The sequence below is a fragment of the Charadrius vociferus genome, unplaced genomic scaffold (assembly GCF_000708025.1).
Source record: "Charadrius vociferus isolate BGI_N301 unplaced genomic scaffold, ASM70802v2 scaffold51, whole genome shotgun sequence".
NCBI classification, from domain to species: Eukaryota; Metazoa; Chordata; class Aves; order Charadriiformes; family Charadriidae; genus Charadrius; species Charadrius vociferus.
The window spans coordinates 644,624-659,329 of NW_009646939.1; the positions used below are offsets into that span (position 1 = coordinate 644,624).

At 40.8% G+C, this 14,706-nt stretch overlaps 1 protein-coding gene across 1 annotated transcript in view; it reads right to left on the reverse strand.

Moving 5' to 3' along the window:
• COL15A1 (collagen, type XV, alpha 1) overlaps window positions 1-14,706 on the reverse strand; it is a 109,993-nt gene that overhangs the window by 21,980 nt on the left and 73,307 nt on the right. The window contains exons 18-22 of the mRNA XM_009895011.1: window positions 13,505-13,582; window positions 13,350-13,385; window positions 8,722-8,775; window positions 8,582-8,641; window positions 6,463-6,531 (exon numbers count right to left, since the gene is read on the reverse strand). Of these exons, the coding sequence (XP_009893313.1) occupies window positions 6,463-6,531; window positions 8,582-8,641; window positions 8,722-8,775; window positions 13,350-13,385; window positions 13,505-13,582 (297 nt within the window). The remainder of the gene's footprint in view (window positions 1-6,462; window positions 6,532-8,581; window positions 8,642-8,721; window positions 8,776-13,349; window positions 13,386-13,504; window positions 13,583-14,706) is intronic.

The window sequence follows — 14,706 nt, forward strand, 5'->3', positions numbered from 1 at the left end:
ATTTGGATCAAGGTGGCCTGGTCTTTGCAAGTGAGTCAGTCATTGCTGAGGGAGAGGAGTGGTTCCAGTTGCTGATACCTGCCCACCGCCTACTCCCTGGATCATGCTAGAGAACTGGTCCCTAGATAGCCATCTCTTCCTCCAGAAACAGCCCCAAGCCGCAGCATTTGGAGCTGATATAACATATACTACCGCTGCATTATTCAACTTGTTTTGCATGCACTGTTTTTTGCCATGCAGGCTCTGCCTTATCTGATTAAACTGTAAGCTCTCCAGACTCCTGTGCAGGGTAATGGGAACAGTGATTTAATTCCCAGGTACATGGAAACTAGGAAACAAGTTCAGGCTGTATATTAGAGGCTGCACTACCACTTTTTTCCACAAAATTAATCTGAAAGTATAACAAATAGACAGGAATACATTTTTATTATAAGTAGTTAAATAAAAGGAGGAAGACCACTGACTTTACTTCCTCCATGATCTTGAGAAGACCTCCTTCTCCATTGTGTATTACTGGATCAAAAGAAAACTGCTGGCTGCTCCCTGTGGATGCTCTGTGACTTTGTTTTAATGTCCCAAGCTTTTTTTTCCCAGCTTCAAGAAGGTCTGAAGGGGCAAAACTGTCACAGAACTTTCTGCTACCCTTGGAACTGAGGGACTTCCACAAAATTTGTTCAAAGCAGCATGATTTCAAGCAGCATGCACCTTTTGTTTTTTTTTTTTTGGTGCGGAATTACTACCTGTTTCCCTCTGCATGTAACTGAATCCATCCTTGGAGGATGTCTTTAAGGAAGAACAAAAGCGCTGAACTGCAGATGCAGGCTTGTGTTAATTTTAATGTCTGGCGTGCACAGTAAGTAACCACTTTGTGCTTATCTGGTGGAGTACTAGCTCAAGATTGGAACGGCCAGACTATTACAATAATCTTAAAATGGGATGAAAACTGTATGTAAATGGTGGCGTTTCCTCCTTAAACCAAGGAAAGAAGGGATACATGCTGGAGTGACTTTACGATTTACTGTTTGGGTTGAGAATTAGTATGAGAATTAGTATGCATTCAGAGAAAAGAAACTATAATGATTTACTGAATAAAACCAACAAGGTTTAAACAAAATTATCATAGTCAAAATCCTCACTTCCAAGCTTTTACCTAGGCAGAAAGTCTAAAAAGAGCAGAATTAATCATAGAACCATAGAATCATAGAATAGTTTGGGTTTGAAGGGACCTTTAAAGGTCATCTAGTCCAACCTCCCCTGCAATGAGCAGGGACATCTTCAACTAGATCAGGTTGTTCAGAGCCCCGTTCCAACCTGACCTGGAATGTTTCTGGGATGGGGCATCTACCACCTCTCTATGCAACCTGTGCCAGTGTTTCACCACCCTCATCATAAAAAATGTTTTCCTTATGTCTAGTCTAAAACTACCATCTTTTGGTTTAAAGCCATTACCCCTCATCCTATCGCAACAGGCTAAAAAGTTTGTCCCCATGTTTCTTACAAGCCCCCTGTAAGTACTGAAAAGCCACAATAAGGTCTCCCTGGAGCCCTCTCTTCTCGAGGCTGAACAGCCCCAACTGTCTCAGCCTGTCTTCATAGGAGAGGTGCTCCAGCACTCTGATCATCATTGTGGCCCTTCTCTGGACCTGCTCCAACATGTCTTTTCTGTGCTGAGGGCTCCAGAGCTGGACACAATACTCCAAGTGGGGTCTCACAAAAGTGGAGTAGAGGGGCAGAATCACCTCCCTCAAGACCTGCTGGCCATGCTTCTTTTGATGCAGCCCAGGATATGGTGCAGGTGCAGGACTTCGCACTTGGTGGTGTTGAACCTCATGAAGTTCACACAGGCCACTTCTCAAGCTTGTCGAGGATGGCATCCCATCCTTCAGGCATGTCAACTGCACCACTCAGTTTTGTGTCATCTGCAAACCTGCTGAGGGTGTACTTAATCCCACTGCCTATGTCACTGATGAATATATTAAACAGTACTGATCCCAATACGGACCACTGAGGGACACCACTTGTCTGGACATTGAGCACCAACCACCCTCTGGATGTGACCATCCAGCCAGTTCCTTATCCACCAGACAGTCCATCCATCAAATCCCTATCTCACCAATTTAGAGAGAAGGATGTTGTGGGGAACCGTGTCAAAGGCCTTACGGAAGTCCAGATAGATGACATCTGTAGCTCTTCCCTTGTCCACTGATGTAGTCAGTCCATTGTAGAAGGCCACTAGGTTGGTCAGGCAAGACTTGCCCTTGGTGAAGCCATGCTGGCTGTCTTGAATCACCTCTCTGTCCTCCATGTGCCTCCTTCCAGGAGGATCTGCTCTATGATCTTCCCAGGCACAGAGGTAGGGCTGACAGGTCGGTAGTTCCCAGGGTCCTGCTTTCTACCCTTTTTAAAAATGGGTGCAATGTTTCCCTTTTTTGAGTCACGGGGGACTTCACCTGACTGCCATGACTTTTGAAATATCATGGAGAGTGGCTTGCCAACTACATCAGCCAGTTCCCTCAGGACGCTGAGATGCATCTTGTCAGGTCTCATAGAATTCTGTACGTTCAGGTTCTTCAGGTGGTCTTTAGGAATGTCCTTTATCCTCAGAATGTCCTTTATCAGCTTGTTGTCAACTCTTAGAACTAAGGAAAATGCCCTTTGAACAAAGAACTTTCAGGTCTCTGTGAACATTTCTTCTGTTAGATCATGGATTCTATGTTAAAAACAAAAATATGGACAGAGAAACTTTTTGGAGCCTCTGTGTGCAGCGGGAGACAAGCATTTGGGAGTCTTTGAATTTAGGAGCAGTGCTAGGACAGCCTGGGCTCTATGGACTTAATTCCATGGACGTAGCCCTGAGGAAATGTGGACAGTTTGCCAAGCATAAGACTTAGGCTTTCACTTGTAAGAGATTCAGCAGTAAGGATTCAGAAAGCAAGCTCAGGGCATCATTGCACACCACAAATTTGACCCTCTATTGTCCTGAAACCCGCTTCCATTAAAAGAAGTGAAAACTAAAAAAACTTCTTCAGCCTTGTGACAATTTCCCCAGGGCCCTCATGTGTGGAGGACTCATTAGTCTTACTTCCTTCTTTGTCTGACTTGTCAGGTTTTTGTCCTAGCTACTCCTGAACCTCAGAAATTACTTTCTTTTCAACAGGCTTCATCTTCCTAGTGAAGGAAGGGATAGAAACATTCTTCTGTCTCGCTAGAAAATTCAGTGCATCTTCACAGAATGAATTGTTAATAGCTTGTTTCTTTTCCTCAGCAATATTCTCTGGGACTCCAGCAGCCAGTATGTTTTGACGCTGCCTGTGGCAATTTTCTTTCAAACAGAAGGATGGGAACTCTGATTATAAGCTCAGTTTTGTTGGTATTAGTCACTCAGAAGGGAAGTGGTTTTGACCATCACTGGAGGAATGACACCACCTGGTTGTTTGGCGGGATGTAATATCAGGTGGACTTTAGAATTTGCTTCTTAGAAACATTGCTAGAGCAGAGAGTAATGATTTGGTGCAGCCATGTGTCACACTTGTGTTCTGACAGAGGACTTCTAAGACTAAATCTTGCAGAAACCGTGTTGCAGTGCTCAATCTATAAACCTTAGTCTTCAAAGTGCGCAGACCTAGGCATTTGTTCTTTGGCCTGCATGTTGAGACTGGACCAAGATATGATCTCACAGTTTCACCAGAAAAAGAAGTGAAACCACCTTTTTTTTGTTGTTTTTTCCTTCTTCTTTTTTTTTTTTTCTTTCCCATAAGCCCAGTTATGCAATTGCCAAGAAAAAGCAAAAAGAGCTTAACTAAGAAAAAAACCCTAAAAAAGCTTATTAAAACTGAGGTACAAGACAAGAATTGCTCACCATGGACATTAAGAGCTTCTTGATTTCCAGGGTAAGTACTGCTCACCTACAGACAAAGAAATCTATTAAAAATTATCCATACACATTAACCAATGGAAGTGCATTACTTGGTGTGCCTGAAAAGCCTGGAAAATTTGCATGCTATCACAGTAAATATTATAACAACACTCTGGGATTATCTCCAGTTTGACAAGGTTGGAGTATTAGCTGATTAAGCTTTTTTTCAGGATTGCGCTCTCTTTAACATGCAACATGCTTTCAGCAAGAAGGTAACAACATGCGTTTTGGAGGCATCAGCAAATCCTACCCTCAGTCATGCCAGTGAAACAGCAGAAAACTCATCCTCCGAGGACAATTCTGAATTTCCATCACTGCATTTGAAAGCAGGATTTGATTTTTGACTGTAAGATAACAGACTGTGTTTGTAAATTTTTCATCAGACCATGGCTATGCCTAGTGTCTGATGTTGACCTGTGCTCCTGATGCATTGAGACCACAACTGGGAGGCAGAAGCTACTCTAGTCTATCCTGTTCTGACACCAGCCACCTGTAGCAGTGGGCATGGTACTTACCTCTATTGCCTGTCTTCAAAATAGAGGTAGTGCAGGAATTAAAATGTGGCACAGTGCTTGAAAAGGGACAGATCTTAGTACTAGCTAGTACTACTCATATGAATCTAAGAAAGTGTATGAAAAAAAATTGAAGGTGCTGAACCTGGCTAATCCTGTAGTAATAGCTCTTAGAAGTCTTACTCACATGGATAGCTCCATTAACTTCAGAAGTTCAGTTCACATGAGGAAAACTTGTGGGGTTCAGTCTGTAGTTCTTTATCGATATTCATTTATGTAGGCATGTACAGCAGACTTCTTATCTATAAACTCGGATAGGTTTAGGAGGTTATTCACAAATGTAGGACAAATCTATCTAGCATACTCAGATGCACAAAGAGGTGTTTATAAGTACATGTTCCTATTACTTGTGCACATAAAAGTTACCGCTAATATTCACTGATTGTAACCTTCTTGAAAAGTGACTTTTTATTATTATCTGAAATTCAGCTAAAATAGGCTTGTATTGTTTGAATCATTCCACAGAGAATCATAGGAGAGTTGAGGTTGGAAGGCATCTCTGGAGATTGTCTAGCCCAAAGCAGGATCAACTAAATCGGGTTGCTCAAGGCCTCATCCAGTCAGGTTTCAGAGGTGAGACGGACTATTCCATATGTGATTAGGGACACGTGATTAACACACAAGAATGTTATATGGTGAGAATGGAAAGATTTAAGGGAGCAATTCAAAGAGGTAAAAAGATGGTGCCTGGAGGTGGCAGGCCAAAACTGAAATGTCAAAGTACCGTGGAGTAATGAATATTTATCATTAATGTAAAGATCCGTGAGCTGGGATACATCTGTCTTCAGCAGTAAGGGTAGGGTGATGACAAGTATCAAGTATCTAGCATACTGTAGGTCAAGAGCTGCTTCTCTAAAATAAGTGTAAAAGAACTGGAATGGAAATTGGAGGAGGGGGCACAATACTATCTTGAGCTATACTGTCTAACAGAAAAGTAAACAGCCATATTGCATACCACACTCTTCAGGGGAGGACTGTGGCTCTCAAAGTAAGAATCCTTTCCAAATGCCTAACCCGTGGCTTAACAGTACAATATTGCCCTACAGAAAGTAATTCCAGGACTGAATTCTGTTTGCAGTTCATTGTAGGATGTATTTTCCATGACTCATTAAACAAAAATTGCATCAGGGTGTTCTGAAAATATAAAGCCCATCTCCTTTCTTCTGATACTATGTGTGAAATTGCAGGTCCTTTGAGGGTAACGGTGGCTTTGTCATTCCCTTTGAAAAGCAAGGGCAGACCTTCACCTGCTGCCATTCTCAAGATAATAAATGTTTATATGTGAATAGACTGCATTTGAGGGTCAAATAGAGAACACAATCTTTCTTTTCTGATACATCTTTCATGCTACAATGAAATGCATAACAAGTCTTATTTTGGACAGGGAAATTGAAAACAGCTAAAGACATGACAACATGGAGACAGTATTTATATACCCATCTGAAAAATGTGTGCACATGTATGTATAAACATTCAGCTCCCCAAAGCAACTCTTAAACTATGGAAAAACAGGCTTTGAAAGGCATTAAAAGTGTTAGGACAAACAGGTAATAAAAGTGCTTTAAGCAAAAGTTTCTGGTATTTCTAGTTCTGTTATATATTTTATATGTGGCTAATTTTGAGTATCTAAACACTTGAAAATCTGTTATCTTTACAACTAGGTAAAACACATCTCTGGTGCAAAGCAGAAGGCAGGGGGAGAAAAGCTGCAAAGTTACCGTGGTTATATATCTAGCTATTTTGGTTATGTACTATCATGGCCATGCATTTTACTACGAGCAGACTCTGTGTGTGACTTACTGGCATTTTGCAATGAGGTCTGGGAGACACTGGGAAAACTGTCTATTGAAAACAGGAGGGGAAATTATTTTAATGAATGTAGGCATAGTACAGCAGATAACACACCAAATAGATCTAATAGACACAGCCTGGAAACAAAAGGTAGACCAGCAACAGATCCCCAGTTGTACTTACTCCTTTGATATAAACTATACGTCCTGGAGGTCCAGGAGGCCCTGGCGGTCCAGGCAAGCCAGGAAGGCCCTGGTAAGAGAAAGTGAAAGAAGGAAAATATTAGATCTTTTCATATGCAACACAACTGAGCCTACAGAAAGAAGCCCAAGGGGCTTGGAGGCCCCCATTTAACCAAGAAGTCTTGTGTTAAATGGCTTGAGGGGAGACTAAGCATTCAGTTACACGGACCAACCTGTCAGGTGAATTTTAATATTTAACCTAAAGCACTCTGTGGAGAGCAAAATGGTCTAATATTGTTGTTGTTTCCAGGGAAAAAAAAAAACAAACCCCCAAACCCCAAAGCACTAAAAATTGAAACTAAATTAAAGGCAGTAGCTCTCTCATCCAAGGAAAATTAGGTATCAGACTGGTCTGGGATTCTCAAGGCTGCTGAGATTCATATATTTTCAAGTTCCAGTCAGATAACTACATGCTAATTAGCACCTTCAAGAAACCCTGCTAGACTGGAGGTGTGACTGCCCTTTAGAAAAAAATATACCAAGTCTTTACTGTGTCATTTAAAAACCTGGCATCACGCCACGTCCATCTTTCACTCCACATCAATGCAGACTTCTGTGAGGTGACACATGTCATTTCATCAATAATTAGACATCCATTAGATTTTATCTTCCCCAGGCAATCCAGGAAGTACTATTAGAACATGTAGCCTGTTTTGTTTGCTTGTTTACTTTAATTTCCCAGCCTGATGTACTTCATCTAGTTATACTTGCTTTAATAGTTTTTGTTTGGTTACAGCAGACACCCAGAAAATGAACCCTGACACTGTTTGAAGATATGGAAGAATGGAAAAATCTACTTTAATATTTTCTGCTGGTGGCTAGTCATCTTTTCTGTCATTTTCTTCCAACTAGAATTTGTCTAATTTGTCTGGTTTCACCTTCCAGCAACTAAATTTTTATTTAAACCTTTCTCTAGAGGCACAAGCAACCTTTAGTACCTGATCTTTTCTTTCTGTGAAGATACTTAGATACTTAGCAATTCTCAGTCACCCTGTTAATTGGATAAAGCAGTATCATAACTTCACTTGTATTTGTTGTCCAGATAGACAACATACTTGTGTTTTGCAGTTTGTGTGTAATATATATTTTTTTCTTTTAATGAAGTAGAAGCAGAGAACTTATACAACAGAATTCATCTACAAAAAGTGCTCTACTGATATGCAGTGATATTGACTAGATCGCCTCTTCTGATGCCTAGCTGATCCCTACCTTATGATTTCTATGCTAACACAGTAAAATACACTTGTCTCTTTTGTCAGCATATCTCTGATGCAGATGAAATATTATTAGCTGCTGATGTGGTATGGGTACCAAATTTTCTAGCACAGTTTGCCCCATGTCATCAGAACAACCACACAATTTACTCTGTTATTGTGAAACTTATTGCTTATGCTCAGTGATGTTTATTGTTGTGTAGTCCAGTCTTCCTGTTTACCACGAGACTCCTTGCATGAAGTCTTTTCATAAGAACAGACTTGCAGCACCAGGACCTTGGTTCATCACTTGTCACTCCATAATTACAGGTGGGCATGGATATGCTGTCATCTATGCAGTAGTCGTTATTCTGGATACATGTACAAGGCAACAAGGCAGGTAGTAGGTATTAGCAAGTATCTCCTTGTTAGTAGAGTAGATGCCACTTCATTATGATATGCTCAAGTGCTGTTTGTACCTGTGCTAGATAGCTATGAGCCTATGGGAGCATCTTCACACCACGAGGGGTCATACTGATGACCTGGATCAGGAAGTCTTTGATGTATAGAAAGGATTGGCAATCCCAGATCATTTGGTATTTGAACCAGCTATGCTAACAGTGAATCACGCATACAACTGTTACACCTGGGAGCTGATACAAATATGTATATCTGCAAGAGCTGTCCAGATGGACACAAAAGTTGACTTTTCAATGATGGTTACCAGATAGAAAAAGTCGCAGAAACATATAATCATTTCTAGATCATTTCAAGTTTTTAGTCCTGTCATCATTTTAAAGGAATTAATATAAATCAGATGACTTAATGTTTTAACAGGATTTGTTTTTGCAATACATAAGAACTTACATTAAACGCTTCGCCTCGATCACCTTTCACACCTCTCAGTCCATTCAGTCCTGGGCGGCCCTGAAATAAGTAGAAATAGTGTAGTATGTGTCAGAAGCAAGCTTCTCTATCTTTATTCCACTTGAGAGCATAATACATACTGGACGTCCTGGGAAACCAAGTTCTCCTTTAGGTCCAGCAGGTCCTATTGGTCCCTGGACAAAAAAGAAAATGTGATTATGGAGGATATATGGAACATATCTTTGACATACATTTAAATATTTAGAATAAGAGGCATTGTTTTATATTGGCATTAAAAATCAGTCTGTGATTGTCTGCAGAGAATGCATAGAATGTCTTCTCTACTTGCTCTGCTAAGTGATGTCAGAAGCTGAGGCCTGCATGTAGCAGTCAACTCTGGCTTGGAAAAGACTGGTTATCTAAAACGAAGTCTGAATTCTCAGTCATTTGTAGGGTGTGCAATTCAGAACTGAGTCACCATGTATCGAAGAAAAATTAAATGTATCAGTCAGTAGAAAAAAGACAGTGGTGTATGCTTTGGGCATCTCCTTTTTGTTTGCTTTGTTTTTCTAATTAATTTTGAATCAGGCCCTATGAGGAAACGTTTGTGGATCTGCTTGAGAACTCATACAGTGCCAGGCTTCTACATGCCTCTTGCCAGCCTGGGTATGTGGATTTATGAGTCTGATAGCTGAAACAGAACAGATCCTTCTTTATATGAGAGCGACTGACCCATCAGGCCCCATGAAGTGATACAAGTGACTGCAAAAAGAAAGGGCAAGCAGGCTGCATGAGAAAAGTGCTCTAGGACGAGGGATGGTCTATGATTGGGCATTTGCAAGCTTGCAACTTCCAGGAAGCCAGAAAGAGATCAACAAAAAGCAGTGAACCTCAGGATAACATAAACTTTCATCTGCTGTCAGCTTCCTGAAACTCAACATAACCACAAGGGTCTAGACAATCTCTTTACATATGGATCAACCCTTGTGGTTTCATTTCCCCTTTTTTTTCAGTCTGGTGAAATTCTAAGAGGTACCACTTCTTGCATTATTGGTTAAACGATCTCTGTCTATAGATCTCATGCAGATACTAGTTGCACAGGGGACAATTGATGTGTTTAATCCTGAGAAATCACAATACTTTCAATGTGATTATTGTAACAGACTTTCTATTGCTACCTGCAATATGATAGTTAATACAAACTTATGCTGATGGAAGAAAGATATTGGGTATTGCACTGCTTACCACAATTTCAGCACATCGCTTTAATAGCAACAAACGTTTGTTGCCATTGTGACTGCTACTTCAAAGGATAACTAGCAAACAACCAAAAAACAAGAGGAAATCCCCATCTTGTCACTCACTTGCTCTTGATTATTAAGGAGAGCAGAGACTAAGAAGGAAGAAAGCCAGCGGCAGCACCAAGTCTCCTTATTTACAGTCCAGTTCTGTTGCCAGTTCTGTTCTCATTTCAAAGCATAGAGGGAGCACGGGCAAGTGAAGAGCTAGAAAGGTTGCAAGAAATAGCCTGATATATATAATTGGAAGATTTGCATACTCTGAGTTTTGCATCTCATCTGATCAGCAGAGTATTGACAGAGGAATATCATCTGGATTCAAATACCAGTCTCTTACCAGTCCATCTTATGAAAGAAACTATTGCCATATTGATAGAATTTTCAATTAACAAAACCATTTGGTTTGGGTTTTTTTTGAAACTGGCAAGTGTTTGTCCTTGCCTTTATGTAATATAATTTCATTGAAAAGTGATGTACTTTCATGGAAAATTCATCTGATGATGATGAGAAGATTTATCTTAGCATCAAGCTGAAATTCATGGATTAAATGTTGTAATTTTTATCATGCCAAAACTGAAGACTGGATTAGAGATGAAATTCAGATATGGTTAACATGTGAATATATTGATTCATAACATCACCATTGTAATCAGAATTCTAAAAATTCAAAAATTCAAAGCTAATGCCTGCGTCTAAAGCAGGCAATAGATTGCTTGCGGACTCGGGCAGATGTGAACTTCAATATAGTGACCACAAGCTTTCAAAATGATTCAACCCACCCTTCTGTGCTACCATATCCAATAATGGGGTTTGAAAAAAAAGAAATACAAAATGTTGTGGGGTATTCTTCTATTTCACTTTCTGGTATTTGAGCCTTTAAAGAATATGCAAATCTGAGCTTTACTGAACAATGAAGACATTAGAAACAGACTTTTAAAATTAGTTTTAATAAAGAGAAGTGTCTGGATCTCATGCTTTAATAGGGACTTTAAATAAACATCAACAGTGTAAGAGTCAACCATGCTGCAGCCACCTTTACTATTTCCTCTGTCAAAGTGCCAGTCCACCCCTGAGAGATATTAGCGACTCCCTGAGACAGAAGCCAGCAGTCACAGCTAGAAGTGAAAGAAGGAAGTGAGGAAGCACCAGGAGACTGCTTACCAGAAAAGGAAATGTCATTTACAACAGCAGAGTCGATTTGGGCAGAGTGACAGTGTGGTTCTGACTGAGGGGTCCTGTTCAGTAATGTGCAGCGGTCTGCTTCGCTGACAGTGAACAGGATAATCAAGCAGGTAAAAGATTCTAATTTCTCCTGTGGCAGGAGGTCGGGTTCAGTCTGTCTCTTCTGCTTTTGCTATTAACAGTACTACCCTCCTGACTATCCCCAGCTGTCATGTGGTAAACCACTACTTCTCTGTAGCTCCTTGTGCTCCAAGCTCCTGTGATCCTCTCTTCTGTCCAGCTGAAGTCTCGAAAAAGAGGGGAGCAATGAATAGGAGATTTTTTAAAATTCTGGAAACTTGTGTATGAGTTCATTGTGCCCTAACACAGAGGAATGATCAGAGCTCCCAGCTACCTCAAAGCTTTTTTTTGGTCCAGAGTCTTACTTTGTTCAAAGTGGAACTGAACCATCCTAATGATGATAAGTTATGCCACCTAGGCTCTGGCCCAGCACTCTGAAGTCTGTGTATTTTTGCTGCACAGGACTCCCACTGACTACAAAGGTGGGTTTTTTTTTTCCTGTGGGACAATACCAAAATGGATCATGTCCATTAGCAGCCATGCTCAAACTAGAGTTCTGCACTAAGAAGAGGCACTGGCTGAGCAAAGTCTTGGGACAGGTTCTGTGTGCCAAATTCTCCTGCAGCGTAATCAGTGCTGGCAAGAACTTCCTCTGAATGGCCTTGTCTGCATGCTGTATGAAGCGTCTCATGGCAGTTGGGGCTGATAGAAAAAGCACATCTCCTGAAGGATGCACAGCAATAGGATGAGAGGCAAGGAACACAAGCTAGAACAGGAGAAATTCCAAAAAAATATAAGGAAAAACTTTTTTTACCCCACAGGTTGTCAAATACTGGAATGTACTACGCAGAGATGCTGTGAAATCTCTATCCTAAGAGATGTTGAAGACTCAACTGGGCAAGTCTCTGAGCTAAATAGACCTGCTTTGGGCAGTGGTGTGGACTAGATGATCTCTGAAGTTCACTTCCATTCTAGATTATTCTATGATTCTATGTCAAGGTGAAAGGGTAGACTTATCTTGCAGTTATAGTAAGACAAGAAGAGGAACTCCCCTTCTGGTAAGTTAGGATAGCCCCCTCAAGGTATTCTGATACACAGTAATTAAGAAAGCAGTTACTCAGCACACCCAGTTAACCCCTTTTAAGGACCACAGAAACTGATGGCAAAATCTCCTACATACCTTGGTGTGCAGAAAAGACGACACCTAACATTCACTTAGGCACAACAGAGACCAGGCTACATCAAAAGCAGAAGCAAAGAAACACTCAATGTCCTTGATCTTTGGAATAATAGACTAAGAAGAAATTAATTCCTGCTCTAACTCTGCTGAGTCTGGACAACTGTTCTTATTTTATAACTAATTTCTTGTGCTTTCATACAACATCCTGCATCCGGTCAAAACTATCAGGCCAAGTACCAGAAAAAAGGCATCTAAAGCCTGATTTTGGTACGTGGTCTGACTCTACTGCCTGGTTTGCAGCTTCCTCAGAACCCAAGGCAGTTGCAAATTATTGGTACTGACAGAAATTGAGCCTGATATAGTCAATTGTTTTAATGTAAATCATAGAAATAGAGAATAATTTCGATTGGAAGGGACATTTAGAAACCATCTAGTCCGAGCGCTTGCTCAAAGCAAGACAAACTTCCAAGCTAGGTCATGCTGCTCAGCACCTTGTTCCACAATCCACCATCTCTCTGAGCACCTATTTCTGTTTTTAACCACTTCTACAGTGAATTTTTTTCTTTACATCTCATTGGAATTTCCCTTGCTGGAACTTGTGATCATTGGCACTTGTCTTTTTCCTGTGCATCTGTGAGAAAGCCCTGGCTTTGTCTGTTCTATAATTCCCTTTCAGGCAGCGGCAGGGAGCAATTAGAGCTCCTCTCAGCCTTTTATCTTCAGGGCTAAACAAACCCAGTTCACTCACAGTGATAAGTTACGTAAGTTTCTAGCTCTGATGATATTTCACTGTCTGTTTAGATAGTAATGGATACATTTGTGCTACCAGAATTTAAATTCTGAATCCAGTCAGTAGTTTACAGCACCACATATGTAACCACCATATTATTTTCTGAAGGACATTGATCATCCTGAAGCATGAACACTCTTTATCACCCCTACTCAGAAGGAATGAAAAGCTAAATCAAACTACCTTTACATTTACTATTATGTGTCACACGAAAGCAAAATAAAAAGAAGAATCCACTCATCTTTCGAAATGTCTTACCGTTGGTCCCACCGGTCCCACCACTCCAGCTTCTCCCTGTTGAGGACAGGCACACATAGAGCAATGACAAGGAGAACTCCAGCAGTATCTAGCAGAGGTGGCTGGTAACAAGGCCACCAAATATTCTGGAGGAATACAACACAGTATTAGCTCACCTTCTCCCCTTTTCTTCCTAATAATTCAGTTAAAGATCCGTCAGCAGCAATGATAGCTCCTGGTTCTCCCTTTTCACCCTGCAATTATCAAAGTTATTTTATAGTGTTTACAAAGCAGTTCTCAATGAATCAGAAGTCAAAGCAGCGTTACTGCTGTTTGAAGCATGACAGATCAGTCATGCTCAGATATCAAACATAAAGTGATGTCAATGTGAGTAGGCTGAAACTTGATTCTGGGGGACAAAAGGGCTGATCTTTCTTAAAATGTAATACAGTACACTAAAAATATCCCGTTCCTGTAAATTTCCCTGAGATGAAAAAGTACTTATTTTTTAAAAAAGACTTTTAATTGTTCTCAGTAGAGTAACTATGTGGAACATGCTGTGTTCACAAAAGATCTCTGCCAAAGGCAGACAGGCTATTGGTGTCTTCTTGTGTACCATCACCTTAGATAATGGCCAGGAAATCCTGCTGGAATTGTAAAATCTTGATGGAACACCAAGTGTCCTGATTTTACTATCAGGAAAGCATGAATTTTTCTCTTTATATGGCTGGCATGATGCAACCTCATTACCTTTAACGAAGGCCAATTACCAGCACTCAAATTACGACCCTCTGCATTCCACTTTTTCAGTGGAATAATGGCACCATAACCGTGAATTATCATTCCCCAGTGCCAGTGCATGGTTCCCACTCTGGATCTTTCAGCTGTAACTTTCCTCCTCCTAGCTCAGGCACCTTGGTACAACAGCTTTCCCAAGATCTCTAATGGAGGAAATCTGGCCTGAAACTAACAATTGCATTGCTGATTAAAATGACAGTCCAGGTTATAGCACTTCCACTGAGCAGGAAGTGCTATAACTCAGTTCCTCTTGCAGGTTCTTAAATCTTTGGGGTCCCCCGAGGATACTTTGGAGTCTCCCTAAGGCTTCGCTTCACTGACTTTATCTTCTGTGATTTTATGGACCTGAGGTTGCCACAGAAGCATCTCATGATCCTTAAAGAAAAATGCTTCTAGGTGTCTGCGAAGCTTCATTGTGGTTCCCAGCTTCATCACTTTTTGAGAATAACCTGCTGTTCACGCCTCAGAAGCACCACTATGTCATTGGTGGGTATGAAATATAATGGCTTCAAAGTTTTGAGTTCCTTTCAGTGTGGACAACAGAAGCAAAAAACCCACAAAAACCAACCAACCCCCCCCC